Source organism: Nestor notabilis, unplaced genomic scaffold (assembly GCF_000696875.1).
Source record: "Nestor notabilis isolate BGI_N333 unplaced genomic scaffold, ASM69687v1 scaffold29496, whole genome shotgun sequence".
Taxonomy (NCBI): Eukaryota; Metazoa; Chordata; class Aves; order Psittaciformes; family Psittacidae; genus Nestor; species Nestor notabilis.
The window spans coordinates 48,683-70,818 of NW_009933809.1; the positions used below are offsets into that span (position 1 = coordinate 48,683).

The 22,136-nt window shown below is 40.5% G+C and overlaps 1 protein-coding gene across 1 annotated transcript in view; it reads left to right on the top strand.

The window, feature by feature from the left end:
* Nucleotides 1–22,136, top strand: part of PRTG (protogenin) — a gene marked incomplete at both ends in the record, with an annotated part of 71,820 nt that overhangs the window by 48,624 nt on the left and 1,060 nt on the right. The window contains 4 exons of the mRNA XM_010017049.1: nucleotides 15,873–15,968; nucleotides 16,493–16,679; nucleotides 18,335–18,462; nucleotides 19,208–19,378. Coding sequence (XP_010015351.1) covers nucleotides 15,873–15,968; nucleotides 16,493–16,679; nucleotides 18,335–18,462; nucleotides 19,208–19,378 — 582 coding nt within the window. The remainder of the gene's footprint in view (nucleotides 1–15,872; nucleotides 15,969–16,492; nucleotides 16,680–18,334; nucleotides 18,463–19,207; nucleotides 19,379–22,136) is intronic.

The following is a 22,136-nucleotide window of genomic DNA, read 5'->3' on the forward strand; positions in this document are numbered from 1 at the left end:
CTATACAGCCTTTTTTAGATTTAAACAGGCCTTTAAATATGGTGGTTGGGCCATGCTTTGTTTTGTTACCTTTTTTTTCTTGAAATGAGAGGATTTGTCTCTGGGAAACAGCATTATTTAATTTGCTATTTATTGGTCTTCATTAGTAAAATACTTAAGTCCTGGATTGCAAAGAAACTGCTCCTTGGAGAAAGCTTAGAGAAAACTCCTGTTATAGGAAATTAAATCAACATTGTCCATTAATCATACTGCATGTCAACCCCCCAGACCTCTCTTGATTGTTCTTGGTGAATGTGAGGAACCATTAGATGTGTGAGGTCCTTAAAGGTCTGAGTAAGTCAAAGGGGAAGAGTTTAAAAAAATGCCACCATTAGCACATGAAAGAGACCTCAGAGTGGACAGAAGAAAACATTTGCTGTACAGGGCTAGTTACATTTCTTCATTTTTTCCCGTGTTGTTTTTCTTTCTTCTTTTTTTCCCTTCCTATTATTTTATTTTCTTCCTTTGTTAAACAACAAGCCAGATGTTGTGATCAAAAACTTAATTTCTCCTGAGCTTTTTTCATTAACTTCTTTTGGGTCATGTTACCACTTGTGATAGTTGCATGAGAAAGGTAATAGTAGGGACTCTCTGCAAATTCCGTGTTAGTGATAAGTAAAGGCACTTTCAAAGCTAAGCTAATATGTTTGCTGGTAGTGTGCCTGCCTTGAGTAACACCTTGGTTATATATTTGCCATGAAGGCATTATTGCTAACAGAAGGATTTTTCTATTTTGGGAAAAGATGCAATTGTGGAAAAGCCATTGTTTGCTTTCTTCAGGCTGCCTGGAGTCACACTTTTGTGGCGAACGAAGGGAGGGTCTGTGGGAAGTGTGTGTGGGGGAAACAATCTTGGGTTGGAAAAAGCAGCTCTTACTGTGCAACTTCTTTTACAAACCTTTCATTTTTTTATTTTTCATCTGGGAAAAAAGGTTTAGGAGAAATAGGTTTTGCACAAAAAGCGTATTTCAGCTTTTACGCTCACTTTCAGTGAATATTGTACCCTGGCTCAAACCGATTATCATTATAAAACAAAAGTATTTGTTACTGCACATGTTTGCAGAAGCTGGGACAGAGAAGTACAATTCTTGATCCTGTTCAGTAGATCAATTAAAGACTTGAGTTTTCTGTCTCTTTTGTGCATCCAGTTGTGCATGCTGTGGCTCTTTGTACAACTGACACATTTGTATATTCAGACAAAGGAGGGGACATAAAATATTGTATGCAAATACATCTTGAAAATGGGGTCTGTATGTCAGATGCTCCCAGGGCTTTTACTGAAGGCAGCTGAACTGGAGATGTTTAGAAGGCATAGGCAAGGACGATGTACATAGGGGAAGAGAAGCAGATGGGTAGGTGTTGCACTACTGCGCCTTGTTTCCATTTACCCATCAATTCCCCACTTTCTCTTTTGCATATTTAAGACGCAGGAAGTCACAGCGTGTTGCCTAGCTCTGTATCTGTGTGTCTATGTTTGCATGTGTATATAGAAACTGTTGCGAGGAAAATGGGATATCTTTGGGCTTCCTGATCCTCCTAGTGTAGTCCAGCACTTCTCCATCAGGAGCATACCTCTTTCTATATATTAGTCCTTTGTATTAATCTTTATTTTCATGATAATTGTTAATGTTGGCCTAACCTAGCCTTTTTTCACTAGCCACGTCTTTCAGCTGCCTTCTTCCTGCTTCTCACTTGCCTTTATCTAATTTCTATTAGTTTTCCATCAGTCCTTGATGGCTCAGCGACAATCAGAAAACACGTAGCTGTAGCATTTCTTACCAGTTATTTGTGCTGGAAAACTTTGCTCAGGGGTGGCTTGGATCCATTAAGGCTTTGTATAATATCCAAGCAGAGAAGACAGGTATGCATGGGCTATCATTCTAAGAGCCCTGTCATACATGCAGTGATAATCATCCCTCTCCTTCAGAAATGACAGCCAGATCATGCTTCCAGTCAACCCAGTAAAATACCTGAAGAAAAGCACCAAGGCACAGTCAAGTTGTAGGACAGAAAAGTGAATTTCTTGCCATGACTCGGAGTGCAGGCACGAGTCCAGGGTACTCCGGCTGGCCCAGCAGTGCTTCCACCTCCCTCTATTGCTTGAGCCTCCCTGGTGGAAGATCCACCTCTGAAGGGTTGTCTTCCCCCTTGTTGAAGCCAGGGGGAAAGCTCCCAGTGGGAGCCCAGAGCCCGTGTTATCCCTTGTGCCCCTGTGCAAGGCAGCTGAAGCAGGCTGCCTCGAGAGCAATGTGACAAAACCCCACTTTAGGCAGTTATTTATATTTCCACTTTTCTTTGTTATTTCTGTGAATAACACATGCTGTGTTCTTCCAGCACTTTGTAGCCATTCCAGTGAGTTTCACAGGAGGTCGAGTGTTCACTGTCCCATCTTACAGACTGGGAGCCTGAAACACAAGGAGGACAAGGGCCGTTTTCAGTGGAGTTCCTTGGGTACTAGTGGTTTAAACTCAGAGCGATACGATATCCCTGAAGTCAGCCACAGAACTGAGCTGTAGATTTCCAGACTTCCAGCTTTGCACTCGGACTATTAGATAACAGCTCCCCCTGGAGGGAAACTGCTTTTATTAATAAATTCATAACATGGCTATTCTATCATTGGAGGTTTCGTGTGGGTAGGTTTGAGGGTCACGATTTCACCAGGCTGCTTAAGATGAAAGACTCATGGTGGTTATGCTGTGTCCTAACCAGCTGGCCACAACTGGGAACAGCGACGTGATTCTGCCAGTCGCTGGCTCTTGGGATGTCGCTTAGTTGTCAGAGTTCATCAAAGTGCAGCTTGGAGCACAGTGAAGTAGCAAAAGCTGGCACTTTTGGAAGAAACTGCACCACATTGCTTGTGTACCTGTTTGTGCTGACTTGTGCTGCTCCTCTCTGTGCTTGCATTAACACTTGTGCACTTGCACGGGGACAGGGTGGGAAGTTGGCCTGAATGAAAAATAACTTGGCGACTGAAGGTAGTGGCAGGAGTTGAGTGGCTGAAGGGTGAGGGGAAGCAGGCTGGTTTCCTTCAGCAGCAGTGGTGGCTAATGCTGGTTTAGAGTGCTCATCAAACTGCAGGCTCAACTTAGCATTTGTAAAACTGAATTAATGATGGGAAACCCTTTTAATTGTACAAACGAGGATAGCTAGCTAACAGTTAAGTAGCTGTGTGTTTATTTTACTTAAGTAATCAATCAGTCAGATTGCTTTCCATTTTCTAAGTGTTGTATAAACTTCATATGCAGAGGAATTACCTCAACATAATTTTGTTCTCCCTTTTTCAATCAAGATAGTAATAGAGTTTGGATTTAAATCTTGAATGCATTAGGAAAGATAACAAAAATGACCTTGCTTTTGAGTAGTCTCCTAGTCTTTACTCTGTACCTTTTGGTTTGTTAATACAATGTTTGATTCAATGCATGTTCTTCACAAAACTGATTAAAAATAACTGCAGGTATGGTGACAGATTTAAATTACAACTGGTCTGTGGTCAAACATTCTGGCAACAGCAGCATTGCTTCCCATGAGAAGTGATTTTATTTCTAGAAAAAAGTTAAAGAAGAAGAATTTGAAGGAAAAATTTAAGCCAGAGCAAATTCCCATGTATATAATTATGGAAAATACTTTACACACATAAAAAGCATTCTTGGAAAAAGGGGCACAACCTGTGAAATTCTATTCTGGATTCTGCAAAGTTGTAATGTCCTTTTCCATGTTGTTATTGCTATTCTGAGCATCCTTTAAACTACAGTTATTATTTATCTGTTGTAAGTAGCATTTACGTTAAAAACATGTTGTAATCTTTTTCCAAGTGGGGGAAAAACACTCTTTTGTCTTTACAAAACACCACAAAGTATAAAAGAAATAGTAGGTACCGTGTTGTCAGCCACAAGAGCAAAAGATTTTCAGATGTTTCAGGAAGCCTAGGATCTTTTAGGCTACTCTTGTTCAGATGCTTCTTAGTATGGACATTAAAGAACATTTTTGTGGGAGGGTATTAGTACTCAGAACACAATTCAGAGATTACTCTGAGTAAAGGATTTGAGCTCCTGAGATTAGGTCCAAATTCAGATTGCACATGTTGACCCCTTTTACACCACCTGTGAGATCTGTCTATGGTGCTTTCAAGGATACTGTTCCAGAAATTTGGTCTTAATTAAATTGTCTTCAAATAAACCATTAGCATCTATTTAACTAAAAGCAACAACATTAACTTGCACAGCTGCTGCCATTGGTACAGACTGACTAATCTCTGGTGAGTTATCTTAGAAGAGCAGACTCCTGACCTGGAAAGAACACAAGATGCCGTTGGAATATGGCTTTAGGTGGAATCAGTGTGGAGGTGAAAAGTTAGTGTAGCTTTTGCAGAGCAGCAAGTTCTCCTGGCCTTCCTGGTGGGTATTTGTACCAAATGTAATCTCACTGGGAGCATTCAAGAAGGAATATAAGAGGAGTATATTTGGCTTCATTACCTGCTGACAAGCTGTCACTCCATTCTTTTAATGAGCTTTTGTATGCAAATTCCTACCACAAAACTCATTATGAATAGCTCGTACCAGTATGCCACTGAATATAACAGCAGTGCATATTAGAGCTAAGGACATTGTAGGGTCCTGGATGCTTTTATTATCATTACAAATGGAAATTTTCTTCAGGACATGTTTTAGAAGTCCAGGATGTGCTGTATGAAAACGTAAAGGCTAAAAATAACACTGCTGTGCCAAACCACTAGGGAGGTACTTCAGCATAATCTAAATGTAATTAAAATGAATACACTTGCTAAATGTTAAAGATATGCAACCAGACAGGCTGTAGAGAATGAGGCATCTAACAAGGCAGAGAGGGAAAAGTCACAGACATGTTCATGTATGGAGAGAGAAATATTACAGTGTATTTCATGGCTGAGGAAACTGAGACCTGGGTCCTCATGCCACCAACACTGCAGGTGAAATTGCCAGCTGAGCTAAGGCATTTGAGTTGAACTCTTTACAAGTGCTATTAGCTGCCTTCCCTGCTTCCTGGTTTACTAACCCGTGTAACTGGAAAATGTTTAGAATTATATGCTGAGTTCTCAGTGACTACTTTGCATTAGAAGTAGTGTACAAAGGGAGCTTGATGCCAACCTTTTATTTTTAAGCTTCTTTAATGCATCTGGATTTAACTTCCAGATGTAAGAAGTTAAATCCAGATGCATTAAAAAAGTACGAAGTGTTTGAAGTATGCGAGTTGTCGTATTAGAAGCTGTAAATGTGTATCAGACTGTCAGTCTATGACAAATGTGTTGCTTTAGCAAATTCCCTATAAAACTTGTCAGTCTTCTAGGTTAACTTGCCCTTCCACCCTGTATTCAACAAACGAGTGCCAAATTTTGACCTTCATTAAGCAGTTCCTTTATTTACATCTGCAGAGTGTTCATATAGTAATAGTTCAGTGCTCACACAACTGCATACTGCAGACCCATGGACACAGTGTAGATTAGGTGCCTATATGCCTGCTAGGTGCACCACCACAACCTCGTGTCTGCCAAACAAAAGAGAGCACACATGGCCCTTGAAGCCTGCAATAACAGAATGTCCCACTGAAGTTTGGGCCCTGATTATAGATGCAGCTGGATATAGGCCATGCAGCCAATATTTGCCTTAAGAAAAATATAGCTGTGGTTTCTACTTGCATATATTGTATTTGTTTTCCTGTCGTGACTGACTTGTGTTACATTTAGCAATTTGCATGTGTTAGTGCAGTTCCTTGTTGCCCTTTCAAGGAGGAGAGAGCCGGATTGATTGCTAGTTGCCCTATCTGAAACTTTGGCATCTTGCAGTCATGCTTGCAACAGTACAATGCCTAAAGCCTGAGATCTGAGAAGAGTCACCAGTCCACAGATGTTTTTGCAATGAAACTGTGCACCTCCTAGAAAGTCACTGTGGTGCAAGTAATGATAGATAGTGTTTTCATTTTGCTGCACAAAAGGGTCAAAATGGCACGGGGTGTCCATGACAGACCAGCAGAAAATGTTGGTTCTGAAAGAAAATTTATTTCATAGCTTCAGGGGGAAGTTTGGTCCCTGTGAACAGATTGCCTTTGTCGTTGTGTAAAAATGTGTTGTTTGTAAGACGATGCTGGATGTCAGGCAGTCAAAGCATACATGTGATAGAGCTTGGTACCTAAACAGATGTTAGTCCAAACTTGGTGGAGTGCTTGTTGCATTTTCTGGAAGCATTCTTCTTACCATGAAGGTCAGGCAAATTGTTTAAACTTCCTTCCCATCTGCAACCCAGAAATGTTGGTCTTCCCTGGGGAGATCATCTTTTCAGTCTCTTCCGTCTTACGCAAAAGAACCTTTTACAGCACACTCCTGTTTTGAGGCTTGCTTGTAGCAGCATTTTGTGGGCCTTTCTTTTGTTCTTTTGCCTTCCCACTGACCCTCTACTGTAATGTTTGACTCACTGTTTTCAGTCCTGCAGGGCTCAGTTGCTGTGTGTAAGGGAACCTGTTGTATGGGGTGGCACATCCTATTTGGACCACTGGGTGAATTCTCAGTGGACGTATCTGTGTTAGTAACTGGGGGTAATTAAGGCTCTGCTGGCTCCTTCGGACACTCTTCCCCTCGCCCCCGCCCTCCCTTTCTTCTTTCAGAGATGGCCTCTCTACATAATTCCATTAAAGTGATTGTGCTCTGAGGGGTAGACTGAGGGGCAGTGCTCTCATCTTTCAAAGCAGGACCAACGAGCTGTGTGCTTTCTGCTGGGCAGCAACAAAAGAAAAGGTCTCTTAGAAGAAAAGACGAGCACAAAAGATCAAAATTAGGTGTTTGTCCAGGCCTCTGGTATTGCTTTCAAGTTAGCTTTTGAGGGCTCACTTTGAAAACGGCGAGCCAGGCTAGTTAACATAAGGGTGTCTGCTAGTTTGAGAGTGTGTTGTTGGAATAATATTGGAAGAGAGCTTTTTGCTTGTGCACTTTAACAGTTCTCTAAAGCGCCAGAGAAACATAGGGACTGATTGAAAACATTGCAGGCATAGTGGTAATGTTCTACTCCCATAAGGAAATCGAGCAGTGTAAAATCCTTGAGGTTTGCTTCACTTCTTTGAAAAAGATTAGAGACATTTAGAGAGTTCCCTTGTTTCTGTAGCCTCCGAAAGGCCAAAACGCTGTATGCTGGGAATTCATCCTGCCCCGCTAGCCCTCCCCCCGCACTTCTTTTTGTATAAAGCTGCTGTTGCTGATGGTGGGCAGTAGGAGAGGTGATGTTTTTACTGCAAGGGGGTGTGATGTGTTGTTTGTCCTGGGGCCCTCTAAGGGGATAGCGCAAAGCTACAAAAGGGATACAGACCCTTTTCAGATTTAGACAAATAAGCGAGAGCCATCCAAAGCCATGGAAAGCCAGACCGTTTAGCTGGATCAATTCACATACGCTGTATGTTCTAGTTTCTACCAAAATAAACTTTTACAATGTTGTACAAAGAACAAATTGGTTAGTTTCTACTTCAGTTATTTGGTTTGCAAAGAAAAACATGAGTTTCACAGGCAGTCTTTGTTCCATCTAACTGTTTAACATTACCTTTAAATGGAAAAAGAAACCATGAGATGTAAAATGTTGGTGATTTGTAACCTCTCAAACTATTTTAGCTTGATATTAGCAAGCTGTTACTTAAAATGTGTGATCAGTTGAAATTCCTACTCCTTTAAATAAGAAATAATATTATTATCTGAAGCTATTAATAATGCTTAGAAATTACATACCCAAAGCCTTGCCAAGATTTAAAAAAACCAGAACAGGACTGCTAAACTGTGTTTATTTGCTTAATCGTATGTCCTTGAGCAAGGTAAAAGGGCATTTTTCAGAAAAGAGAAATAAAATCCAGTACTGAAAATCTGAGAGGGGATACGTGCTTTTGAGAGGAACAGACCTGAATCTGCATAATCTTTCTGCTTCCCAGCTTTATGTTACTGCTTGGCGTGATGCGCTTCTCTCTATCTCTTTTGTCTAGTATATTTGAAATGTATTTGCTTATTTTCCTAATAAGTTTCTGCTGTATTTACATTACTTTGCTTCAAAAGTACATTTTTAAGGATAGTATTTCTCGGTGCTCTTCCTTTCCCACCCTTCCCCCTTAATAATTCCCTTGGACCTCTGTTGCTTGGAGCAGACTTTGGCTAGCCCCAGATTCGATGTCAAAGGCCATGACCCGATGTCAGAGCAGCCCATGCTGCTGGCCTCTTCTTTGAATAATTATCTGGAGTTTATTGTGTTGGAGGGACAGGCTTGGGGGCAGCACAGTCACCCTGGCAAACCACACCAATGGGCTCTCCAGCCAGACCACGACCCAACAATGGACCTGTAGGTTACACACAAAATCCAGCGGCACAAAAGATTCAATTAAAAATGGACATTTGGCCACAGAAGTTTTGGCCTTAGAACAACCATTTTTTCAACCTTCTGAGTGTAGTGTGGGTTTGATACCTTTAATGGAAAGGAAAAAAGTATTATTTAAAATGTTGTATATAACTGAAGTAATTTTTTTAACCCTCTTCCCCAACAGTTAGAATCTCTATTCTGGATATAGCTTAAGAAACGAATTCAAGGTCTCTAGTTGCTGAACATCACTTAGAACATCAAACCACAGAACTTGTCTTTTTTTTCCTAGAAATTCTGTGCAATCCTAATTCTTCTAGAAACAAGAACAAAGCTCCCAATACTTTTATGTCTATTGATATTTTCCTTTTAAAGTACTGCAAATGGGTTTGTTCAGAACAGGTATGAAAGTGTGTTCAGTATCCAGACTTAATGAGTCAACAGTAAATGATAGTAAAATGTCCATTTTCTTTGGGCTTAATTATCTTTTCCTCTCCCCAGAGAGGACTTAAGAAGTCTGAAATCCAGATTGTGGAGTATGTCTCTTCTTACCAGGACTGAATGAAAGGCTGCTGGAGGTGGACTTGCTGTTCTGGAGGGGTGGTGGGGGGAAAAAAAGTTCTTTCATGGTCTGACCTCGGATTCTTTCTTAATTTTATCTAGCCCTGACCTGTTGGCTCTGCTCTGGCTCCTTTCAAGGCCTTCGCAGCTTCACAAACATGCAGCAGCTGAAGGAAACAATGACAGGGCTTTCAGGGGTTGCAATATTACACTCTCATGTAACCTTGGCTAGGTAGCCTGTAAGAGATGCTTTCTATGAAGCATTTGCCAGAAAGCCAGAATTTTGGCTGTGTTGACATCGGCAAACATGGCTCTGCGACACTCTTGATTCAGGGCTCTTCAGTTTGTATTCTGTATAAGCTTCAGCTGAATGGAGAGTTACCCAGAGCGCATCTTGTGGGTAGTGTTTCGTGGAACCTGCTCTTACAGGTTTTGTACTTACCTTTAATGCTATAAATTTACTTGGAATGGAAGAATCATAAGCAGACAAATTATCAAAATCTGAATGGGATAAACAGTTTGATCTTTTGCAGAACACTGATTTGAAGATCGTGTTAAAATGTAATCAGGACATTTGCATTTCTATGTTGGGGTTTTTTTGGGAAGGGAGGATGGAATTATGTATGGATTAGGATTTGTCATTGTTAGTATCGTGCTGCTTTAAGCTTAGAGGGTTTTAATTGTGTCATAGAATGTATTGAGAAAGGAATTTTTGTTCCATAGTGAATATGGAAGTGACTTGATTGTTCTTAGTAACTTTTCCTAAAAGTTCAGTCTGTAGAATCCTGGTAATTTAAGAATGAGGCAGTTGCATTAAAAAGTACTTCACCAGCTGCAAAGTGATTAGAAGCACATTTTTGTTTTTAGTTGTTTTAACTGCTAATACAGGCATTTAATCTTTGATGCCTCTAGTTTTTCCAGCTGTGTTCATTGGAGGTGCATGAGGACACCATCTGGCAGTAATGAGGTATAACTCTACCAGATGGAACTAACCCATGTTTGTTGGAGAGATGTTCCTTCCTCTCCCCATGTCACCTTTATCACTAGGGAAATGTCTTCAAAACAGAGAACTCCCACCCCCAACCCCCCTTCCTCCAAATAACGGTAGCTGCTACAGCAGTCATCCCAGAAAAACCTGCTTTTCAGTAGATATATTTCAAAGGCCAATAAGGGTCAAGCACCATTTATTCTATTGTGGAACGATGCCGGATTGTTTTAGATGTTTTTCTGTATTTGTCTCCGTGTTTTAGAAGAACTGAGTTGAGACAGTAACTCAATGGAATTCCATGTAATACACCAACATACACTAAAGCTAGTTCTGGCATGAGAAGGTACCAACTCTGTAGTTGCTTTTGCCTACCATTGTGTCTGTATTTACTAGACCATTTGTATTTCCCTAAGCTTTGAAGACTGGGCTCTGTGTGTTTAATCCACATTTAACTAGTAAATATACATAATATAAACATATTAAAATCTTAAATTTTGGAAAAGAAAATAGGAAATCTGAATGTTAGCATTTCTGACTGACAGCTGCTTTGTAGTATCAACTTCTCCCCTACTGAAAGAGAAATGGAAGATGTACATGGAGGCAAGGCTGATGGCAATAGTAAAAAACACTGCATAACTTTGAGCTGGTGCAATAAAACATGGATGCTTCAGTGAACTGTCGAGCAACACAACTGCTAATAAATCAAGTCTCAATTCTTCATCATATTTTTGCAGTTTCTCTCAGTTTCTTGTATCCAGACAGATGAGCAGCTGTGGTTCTTCCTTCATGCTGCGAAATCAAATTACTTGTCACAAAGCAGGGTTGGAACATCTGAGTGCACTGTAGGATCTTTCTTGAAGAAGCTGGGTTTTTTAGCATTAACATTAGTAACTGCCACAAGCTTCCTATCTGCTGTCTGAGAAGCTGAACATAATCTCTAAGATTATACTTCAGGGATGCAGTACGACAGTACAATACACGAGTAAATCATTGTCATCTGAATTCTTGCCAAACTTCAGCTCATGTAATGCTTAATGTTTTTTCCAAGTTACAGTCCGTGTTTTAAATGATAGTTCAACTTATTTTTTTTGCTTATATGTGCAGTATTTAGCTTTGCCATAGTTCTACTATAAGGTGTAGAACCTATTCATAGACTTGCAAAAGAGAAGGCTCCCTCGTGTGTCCTGCTGCTGAAAGACCCACGTGGGTTGAATCTGTAGGGCTCACTGCGGATTTTCATGGGAGAGTGAATGACAGGATATGGGATTCCAGAGGAGTATCACCAGGGAGCAGTGACCCACCTACAAAAACTGCCATAGGAAAATGAGGCTGTTCCTACATAAATTGTAAACCGGTGATTTTTGGGACAGTATCTATTTTGATAATTTGAAATGAATCAATATAAAGGTTATTTAGCTTTTTCCTGCTCTTATTCTATAGGAGTGTTATTAACAGAGGTGAAATTTGTGCCTCTGGTTGAACTATTATTTATGTGTGTTTAATCCTGAGAGGTTTGGGTTATATAAAAAGGGTGCATGAGGTAGCTGCATTGTCCTGCGTGAAGCTCTCCCAGCTTATCACACCCAGCTACAATGTCTTTTGGTACAGCCTCTGTGTGCTCCAGAGGCACTCGTGTAATAGAACTGATGAATTAGCTCTAGCACGTTTATATCAGTGTCAGTGCCAGCCTCTTGATTTGTACACTGTAGTTTTTGCATCCTTTCCACCAGCTGATTTAAGTAATAACAATAAAAATGCCTTTTAAAAGCTGTAGGTGCTGTGACACTTTATTTTATAACAGCCCAATGCCAGCAGCACTAAAAAACCCCCAAACAAAACAAACCACGTTCAACAGAAAGAAATTAAGTTTAAAAAATTCAGCCAGTTGGTAAACAGGCTACAGAATTCTTCCTGTTCACCTTAGGCCTGGGAACAAGCCTTCAATCACTACACAACTGCTGGCAATTGCAAGAGAATTAGTTGAAATGACTCAGTGTTACCAGCTGTTCAGAGAAGTTTTGGAAATGCAGGGGTGAAATGTTGCTGTGAGGTTTTTTTACTTAAGCCAAATTTATGTGTTGGATGGGTGAGTCAAAATCGGATGTGATGAAAGGACTGCACATAGTTTGTTTCTGAATAGAAGTGATCTTCTGTGGGAAGATGTGTTACTCCTGGGTGTGTTATGAGCATGACTGATGGCCTCAATATCTGCTTCCCTGTGTTCTGAGCCTCCTCAGCCTCCTGTTGCTGTGTAATGTGCATGGATGGCATACGCTAAATTTGAGACTGTCGGCCCCCCAGGTGGCCATGCTATGCCCAATCTTTTATCAGTGATTTATGTGTAAACTATTCAGGACACCTATGCTGGTTAAAGATAAGAAAGCTTCTGAAGTTTGTTTTCTCAGAGTATGTCTGACTTCGATACAGCTGATGAACTGCTAGATCAAAGTGTTTATGCTGAGTTTGCATTGTGATTGCCGTTGAGGAGTAAACCATCTCAAAAGCCTTTAAATGAAACTAACAATAGTTAAAAATATTCTAAACAGAGGCTAATTCAGACAAAAATGTATTTTCCACTATTTCATAAAACAAATAGTGTACAAGTATCTGTTGGAACTGGAGGTAGACCTTTGGCTATTGGCTGTCTTGTTTTGCATGTGGTGGAGCTGTGATCAAAATGGAACAGCCTCTCAAGCAGGTACTTTGCACTGGTCTTCACTAATATTATACCTGTAATCTGAGAAGCAAGTTTTACATCAAATTCTTCTGCTGCTCAGTACACTGCCTTTAAAATTCTTTTATGTTGTCCTTTTTACATTACTGTGACATTTAGGCTTTTCTAGGCCAGCACATAATGCAGCCCTTCTCAGTCGCTGTTGCAATTACAGATACCAGCAGATGGTTTTTCAGCCGTTAAAGCAGTAATATGTGACAGCTTAAAAATTCTGTCATTTCTTTTGGATTGAACTAGTCTTGCTACCAAGTGAACCACAATGTCTTGAAGTGGTAAGAACCTTGAGTTTTATGTGGTAGAGACTAGTTGAGAGACTTAATTCTTTTAAACAGGTTCTTCATGTAATGATAGTTCTTTTTGAAACTTCTTGCAGTACACAAAAGTAAGATGAATGGTATTCAACATTGTACTTTTCCTACATGTAGAGCATAAAAGACACTTAACAAGATTTAAAAAACATGCTTTTCTCCAAGACATTTGAATTTTTGTGGTGGGAGTGACGTTTTTACCTTCCTTCCACATCCCATCGTTCCTCTCCTCCCAGTGAAGTGTTAATGAGGAATTCAGTTTGAAAAAAAAAAAGGCAGCAATGAGGATAAACAGACCTCACAGGCACCTCATTCAGCCCAGCGGGGCACTAGACCTCAGCTATTCTTCATTTCACAGTGAAGATGATCAGTTCTGGGTGACCACTTTCAAAGGGCAGAGAGTTTTTGAAGGTGCTCGGCAGGATGATGAATTGTGGGGTCTGTCATCCTGGGCCCTGCGGAAATGCAGCGGGGGTCTCTTCTGCAGGCACTTGGAAAGGTCGACGGTGACACTTGGCTGGCTGGGTGCCACCTGGAAGGTGGAATCTGGTCAAGAGTCTGCTAAATAGTACCCAAATTCCCATTTTTTCTGAGAATGGATGGGAGAATCGATTACTAAATCACTAATCGATTACTAAAGCAACTTCTAAAGTGGAATCCTAATGGGATCTTAAAGATGTCTTGATGACCTCTTTTTAAAATCTTTGCTTTGTTTTTGAGTACTTCAGTTGCACTTTACATGGCTGCACTCCTAGCACAGGTTAGGAAGCCCGGGAAGATGTGTATTTCTGCTTTGCTGAGATACATGCTGTAATTTGTCTCAACAAGTCCCCGTAACTTGAGTTTAGTGTATTCAGTTCAAACCACTTAGTACTTTCAAAGTGAGTTATCTTTCTGCTTGGGCTCAGTGTTTCCTTCCCTTCATATGTCTTTTGATTTTACAAATTTTTAAGAGATTGCAGTGGTTTACATATCATTTACTTACTGTTTTTCTGATTTTTCAGTATTAAAATTCCATATTTTCTTTTATCACATGCTTAAGGTTATTTTGTGTGTTTGTGTCCATCTCCTATTCTCTGTAGTTTGTTGGCTGGGAACAACTGATGTCACCTGTTGTTAAAGTGAAAGTGTGAAGTGAAAAAAAGAACTTCAAAGCAAATGAGAATTTTACTCTAGTTCAAAATCACAAATTTTTGGACATTTTGTTATTTATATTGTCTTCTCATGAAGTTAAAGTCTATTTGAAAAATGGGAATGGGCTCCTCTTGCCTATTCTACCCCTAGTGTTAAACACATTGAAGAAATACTCTAATCTGCACTTAAAAGCCCCTTTTCTTTTACAGCTATGTTTAGATTTTTGTAAAACAGTCTTTTAAAAATAAACATACATAGAAATGCAATCTCTGCTTAGGAATAGTTCATTTACAGCTGCTGTCGGTAACTACAGCACACAAATATTGTCTATTTCAAACGAATATGAAAAGATTTTATAAAATGCATTATTATGAAATTACTGTGCTGTCCTTATGGAAACCTCAGCTCAAGACCTGCTGAGATTGTATTGCTGAGGCAGAGACTGCAGAGGGAGCCAAGGATCCGATGTGAACAAAAGTCCTATTTGTGGTGAGAAGTGTCAGGGATTTGTGTTCCTGTTTATTTCATGCGAGAGGCTTTGTCAAATCTCAGCTAAAATGAGAAAGAAAGAGCAGAGCTTGCTTTGAGAAGGGATAATATTGTGGTGGTTTAGGGCAAGGAAAGAAAAATAAACAAGATCAGCACAGTTATATAATATCTAAACCTTCTGAAAGTCTTAATAGAAGGAAATAGGCTCATGACAATAGAGGAATGTCCTAATGCCTGCATTGGTGCTGGGGTGAAGTTTAACTGGGCCCAGAAGAGCTTGTACATACTAATAGCAAATGCAAATCATCATTGTATAGGAGGGTACCTATACCTATAGTAGATACCTTGCAAATCATCATTGTATAGGAGGGATTTGTTGCAAATACTAGCACAAGGGAGTATGGTGCAGAGAAGCAGTGCAGCCATCCCGGGGGTTTGCACTCCTACCCCCTGTGCCAGCCCCACTTACAGAAGGCTCAAGGCCCCTTTTGATCTCATTTCTCTGTAGTAATTTTTCACTTGGATCAAGGCCAGTGTATCATTAACAGAATGGAGGGAAGCAGCAAACTGCAATATGGCCATCCACAGATGTGGCCAGAGAAGGGGAAATAGAGACACCCTTCAAGCTAGGACAGTGACCTCCTAAGAATGCCAGAACCAGCTTTCAAGAAAACACGTAGAAGCGGAACTTGTTAGTCAAAGGCACTGTTAACAATCACTGTTGTTTCACAGTACATCTCCTCTTGGAACCTGCAACAAAAACATTTCCCATTCTTTGCTGGGTCCTGTCTTCCTGCCTTTGCTTTGATTGCCCTGCTTCATTACAGCCTGCTTATCCAGAAATAAATGTTAGTTTCTGTGGGCCTCGTGCTGTTTATTTTGACAAATCTTTACCATAGATTGAAAGTACTTTCAATATGCTGAATCCTACTATTAAATCTAACTCTATAGCTGTGAAGGTGTGATTTTGTTACAGATAGAAACGTGGTATTTATCCTAATCCCACTGATTTCCGTTGCAAACTTCTGTTTCAGGCTATCAGAAGCAAGACTGGGAAATAGTGACTGATTCTGGGAAAAGATTCAGGGAAATTCACAGGGCTGGAGAAAAGACAGGCTTCGGGGCATCCGGCCTGCTCATCAGGCTGCTGACTGTAGCAGACAAGTTTTGAATCAAACTTCAGGAGAATCAAGTTACCTGACTACCTATTGAAGCCTGAAAAGCCTTATTTTTTACTTGAGTCTCATTATTTCTTTTCTCTTTGTATAGATCCTAGAAGAAAGTATCATGTAAGGCTGCTGGCATATAACAGTATGGAAGAAGGTTATCAGGCAGACCAAACAGTCAGCACTCCAGGATGTGTCTGTAAGTGTTACAGGTGCATGAAGAATTTATTAGGAGCTGAGCTGTTTCAAGGTCCCAGCAGCTCTGTGTTTTTAACTTATAAATAATCAATTAATTCAGTGTAAAACAGAGAACCAGAAAGATTGTATCTGTGACAAGTACTATCCTAGTCATCCTGCAACTGAGACAGTCTCCTGTGTTCATGAACTGTAGCTGAGGAAACAAGATAGCTACCAAACATTTTCCTCCCCTACTAGATTGCCTGCATCATCTAACCAGTGACATATCATGTGTCTTATGAGAGTTTTATCTCTCTCCTTTGTCTCTGTTTATGGTTTTGGCTTTGGTCTTGACTAAACAAGTGGGACTACAGAATATGTGATATGGGTTGGGAGCTTGAACCAGATTCCTGGGTCTGAATACCAGATAATGCTGGGTAGGGGCAGATCTGAATCTAAACCTGTGAGCTCAGGCCTGTCTCTTAATCATACCACTATCTGTATACAGTTCAATACATAATTAATGCTTCTTTTTGTTCTGAACAGCTGTCCGTGATCGCATGGTGCCACCACCGCCACCTCCCCACCACCTCTATGCCAAAGCTAACACTTCATCTTCTATCTACCTCCACTGGGGAAAACCTGCCTTTACCTCTGCACAAGTCATTAACTACACGATCCGCTGCAACCCAGTAGGGCTGCAGAATGCTTCTCTGGTTCTCTACCTTCAAACGTAAGTGCAGCACTGCTAATGAGTCTTGGTTTCCCATTTCCACATCCTTTCCACTCAGATTCTACTCTTCCTGCCCTCTCTTAGTTGCCTTTTACTGTAACAACTTATATCTCCCTTAGAGGACTGTGTGTTTTGCTGCTAGTTCTGTTTCTTGAGTTCTTTAAGATGTGTTCATAGAACAGCTCCATTCTCTACCTGTGATCCTTGTGATGGATCCCTGGACAAGCTCTCGAATGGCTGTTAGCTAAGTTGAATTTAGTTTTAAGCTCTTTTTCAACCAAACAAAAGAGAATAACTATAGGTAGCTTGTCTGGGCAAAGTGACTTCATCCAGTGTCTGATTTTAAGACTGGAAATGAGAATTTCTGAGTTTTGAGGGCTTGAGCATGTTATTGTGGGAATGCCACGTTTCTGAGCGTGCGGCACCCTGCCAGGAGAAAGCTGAGCAGGAACTAGAGCTCCTTCAGAGAAGCAACACATGAGCCATAGAATGGCAGAAAAGGGAACAAATTCTGCCTAGGCCTAGTGTTCATCTCTGCTCAGGTGGTGTGGGCGCAGAACACACTGCTCCATTGTGACTGCCTGTGATGGGGGCCATGGTGCTGTTGAGGGAATCCATTTGCGTGTAGCTCCCTCAATACATGGGTTTACTCAAGCCTTCTGAATAGGAAAAACGCTGTCCTAGAAGTTAGTTTCCATCCTAATGTCGATGGTTTTCTCTTCAAAAAGCACATCCCCTGCTGTATAACTCCTGACTTAACGATTTGACACAGTATAATCACCATGAAAAATTCTTAGTGTGCAATATGGAGCATAGCAATGAATGCTGCTTTTTGTGATAGGATGAGGCTATTGCAAATATTGGTGACTGCCTTTGCAGTAGGAAAGATGAAAATACTAAGTGAGACTTAATAAAGCAATATCTCCAGAGTAACACCATTTTAAATTGAGATCTAATCTCCAACTGGGTATTACCACCCTGGTGTATCCCACCCCCAGAGTCAGAATAAAGCATAATGTCTACAACTGACTTTGTGGTCAGATAGTAAACTGCAATATTACAGTTAATATAATCACTTTTACAATTAATAGATTACCAAATATGACTACAAGATGTGTAGGGATCATTTATATTCTACAGAGATCCCCAAAACATGAGGTGATAGAAGCTATAAGTGGAAGGGGAAGTTGCACACAGACACTGTCTGTTCTGTAAACTGAGAAGCAGATCCAGGAATAGCTGATGGAGCCAGCATCATGTGCCTTTTCAACTTGTGGTGCTGGTTGTAGTGCAAGTGTTACTCCAGCTTGAAGCATAGTGTCCTATGGACAAACACAGGAAGAGCTGAGTTTGGGATGCTTACTGGTGTTCTGGCCAGTAATATTTTTGCACTTGCTTGTGCATCAGCTTTTATCAGAACTCGATCTCAAGTCAGCTGACAGCAGACAGAGTATCTGCCAGAGAGTTCCAGGTTAGTACAATTACAGTTTCAGGTAGACAGTGCAGATGGACCATGTGTCTGGACTTGCACTGCTTTGTCTTGTGTGGAACGGACAGTGTGCATCTACTCACAGTGACTAAGAGAAACCATTTGAGTTTGAGACCTTGAAGTCAACTGCTGCAGTTAAATTTATTTTATTCCTTCATCTGTACAGGTCAGAGACTCACATGTTAGTTCAAGGTCTTGAGCCAAAAACCATGTATGAATTTGCAGTTCGGCTCCATGTGGACCAGCTCTCCAGCCCCTGGAGTCCAGTAGTCTACCATACTACCCTTCCCGAAGGTAAGGCACTAGCAGAGGAGCACATAGCTCTAAAAAGAAAGCTCAGGAAACCAAATGGCATGAAAAATTACTTATTAATTTCAAGCTGTCTGTAGGAGAGAGAAATGCTTTCCTCTGAGATACAGATACTGCTCTTCTTGGTGAGAGACAGAAAAATGCTGTCAGGAAAACCCTGCTTTTGGAACTGGGGAATTATTTTTCAAAACTTACCTAAAATCAGCAATGATTTTGATATAAAATTAGCAACTGCTGAATGGAAATAACTTGAATCAAAACTTTAAAATATGTATTGAAGAGGCATGACTGGTTCATAGGCATTCTGAAAACCTATTTTAAAAGCCAGACTTTCAGAAACTGTAACATATTACACATCTACTGCCCTCACTGCTGGTTTGCTGTTCTGCCAGCTTGGTCAGTGAAAGTCAAAAACTGGAGTTCCATGTTCTCAGCACTGCAGTGTTTGGATGTACCTGTTCATAGGGTGATGATGTGGGGTTTTCTGTTAGTAACGGTTTCCTTCTGCAGTTGAAGGAAAAATACTAAATTTGCTTTCACAGAATCTGAGCTATAGATCACATCAGAATTAACAGGAGGGTTTCTCTTGAGGAGCAGCATCTGGTTGTTTATATGTTGTTTATCTGGGATGTAGCAGTAGCCATTAGGTCTGCACATCAGTTTCTTTCTGAGCAATTTAATTGCATGTCAATTAAGTTAGCCTAATAGCATTGTGTTACTGTTCTCACAGCACCATCTGGCCCTCCAGTAGGAGTGAAGGTGACTTTGATAGAGGATAATACTGCTTTGGTTTCCTGGAAGCCACCTGATGGTCCTGAAACAGTTGTTACACGATACACTATCCTGTATGCATCCAGGAAGTCTTGGATTGCTGGGGAATGGCAAGTGTTGCACAGAGAAGGTAAACTAAAATCATGAGCCTGTGAACTGGATAAACAATAAGGCTGCTTATAAGATGCTTTGTTACTTTCAGCTCCGTTGGACTACAATAAGAAATTCATTTGAATGTTCACGTGAAAGTTATAATTGGTTTAGAATTATTCCCATGGTTGCAATGAAAATGTATTAAAGAACAGTTAATACTGAGAGGGTGAGGGGAGAGCAGCTCTCTGTGTTCCTTTGGAGCTCAGTGTGTGCATGTGAACCAAAATGTCTCCTAAATCCAATTACATCCATCTTAGTTCTGTTGTAACCAGGATTGTGATGGTTTCATTTTGTAAATGCACTCTTCCAGATTTGAAGTCTCTGAGATGCCTTGCTTTCCAGAAATAAATTTACAAATGTGGCTGTGTGGGATTAGAGGTTTCTTTCAATCACTGCCAATCCAGTTAGCTCAGTTCACTTAATGAACTTTCCCGTACTCCCCGTAAATTGCTCTGCAAATTCAGTTTAACTCCCTGGCTCTATTCTGCTGCTGAGCCCCAGCTAGGTAATCTAACAGGAACTCAGGTATGGTGAAGTGACCTGCAGCCACATCTTTGTGACTAGATTCTGACATACTATAAATTTTTCTGGGGACTTTCCAGGATAATACTGTGATTTGAAGAGCTGTGTCGAGAACAGATTTCTACTATAGCCAGAAAAAAAGAAAAAGGCATTTACTGTTCATTTGGTATTCAAAATAGACAGAGGCAGTTCAGAATATATGAAGTTCTAATTATATATTGAACCAGAGAGGGAAGCTCAGTGTTATAGAATAAAATCACGTGCTTGAGTAGCTTATTTACGAGGTTTGCCCAGGAAAAGTTACTGTTTTGTCGTTCTGTGTTGTTTGATGGCTGAAAGCTTAGTTGTCAGCAGAGAGTGAGGCTTTAAATTTTCCATGGAGAAAACTCACAAAGCAATGAGCGCATTTACAGAGGACAGTTGGTTTTGCCATCATTGAGAGTGAACTGTTCTAGTTCAAAGACAGTGGTTGTCCTTTGTGTTGCTCCTGAAGAGAGGATGAAGGACCGACAGCCATTCTGAAAGGTGACAGTGCTGCTTTGTCTTTGCTGGAGCAGAATGGTATTTGTTGGGCTGGCCTCAAATAGAACGGTCAGCTGTGAAGAGTAATTGTAAAACGACTATTAAGTAAGCCATAATAAGCATAAGTTGTGAGCAATAACTAGTCCCTGCAATATCAATGAGGCCTAACTGTAGGGGGAAGATGGAGCCCATGTGTTTTCACTGTTAAAATTGTTCAAAGAAAGTGACATGCAGTTGTCCCATTAAACTGTGGAAGGAAACAGTAATGTAAAGTTGTCAATTAAAGGACCAATTTAAAATTAATTTTTACTCACTAAAAACCCCAGCAGATTTAAATTCACAGAGAGCTTGTATTTGAAGAGTATATCTTGTCATTCTGGTGATGATACACTGTGTTTGTTGTATGCAGCAAAGTGGCTGAATTGCTTTCAGGTACGTACTTCAGCTCAGCCATGGCTGTGAAACCGAGCAGCATCTCAAATAGTGTTTTACCACAGATATTTCAGATGAGGGAATGCCAATAACTGTAAACATTTTCATGTGTTCCCATACTGAAAGTGTTGTTGGGAATGGGCAAATGGAGAGTTATAAATCTCAGTGTATTACTACGTCCATCAATGCTAGAGTCACTAATTTTGTATTTTGACAGATATATTGGGGTTTGAGGCATGTCATGGAATTCAGGCATTGTGACACATTAGGACAATCTGTAATGCTCTTAATTAAAGTACAGATCATAGAATCATAGATGAAAAAGTCTGAAAGAAGGCTTGTCAAGGTAAAATTGTGCAAATACTGTGATACACCTGTGAAAGTGCTTTCACAGGTCGTTTGAGATAGACACAGGATTTGGGTTTTTTAATGCATTTATTGTGATAAGCTCAGCTACCCCTATGCACTAATAAATGACATTGTTTTGTCTTGACACTAACCTCGTTCTGCAGAGGATTTGTGAAACCTTAACCCCATTCTTTTCCCATACCTCCAAAGACACCCCCCCCAATAAAAAACTAAACCCCCCACAAAATCAACCCTACCACCTACAAAAGTCATAGCATGGGCTTTAGTTTGTGCTTGCAAAATTCTGTCAATCCACCAACTTAAAAACCAACCCCCTCTTACCTGACTGAGCTGGTGTTAGGTACGGCAGCGTTAGAAAATGTAACTGCAGTTTGCTGCTGATTCATGATGTGAGTTACCTTCCAGCCACCTCCCCCCTTTCCCCCAGGTCTCTTCAAGTGGATCAGAAGTTACAGCCTTTGCGCACTTGGTGTGCAGTAAATCAGTACAAAGTGCTTACTTGCTTCAGCGATGCAGCAGATTTGAAAGGAGCTGGTGGGAAAGAGCCTGTAATATTGAAATGTGACCTTTCGCCCTTGCTGGTGCTAAATATTACAGCTCCTTTGGTTACAGATACCTCACATTTTACTTCAAATGCTTTTAGCTAATGGGTGGTGTTTATGGAAGAGCTGAAATAGCTTTTGAAGTAGCTTCCCTTTTACCAAATGTATAATCTCTTCTGTCAACAAAACAACCTTACATTTTATACAGTTCCAATGTTACTGTAAATTCTGACTTCTGAAACTGATTTGAAAGGTTGAAATTTAGACTTAAGTCTGAGAAAGTGAATGGAATATGGGAAAGAGAACAAGGAATAGATTTGGGCTTGTAACTGCCACTGTTTAGGGAAA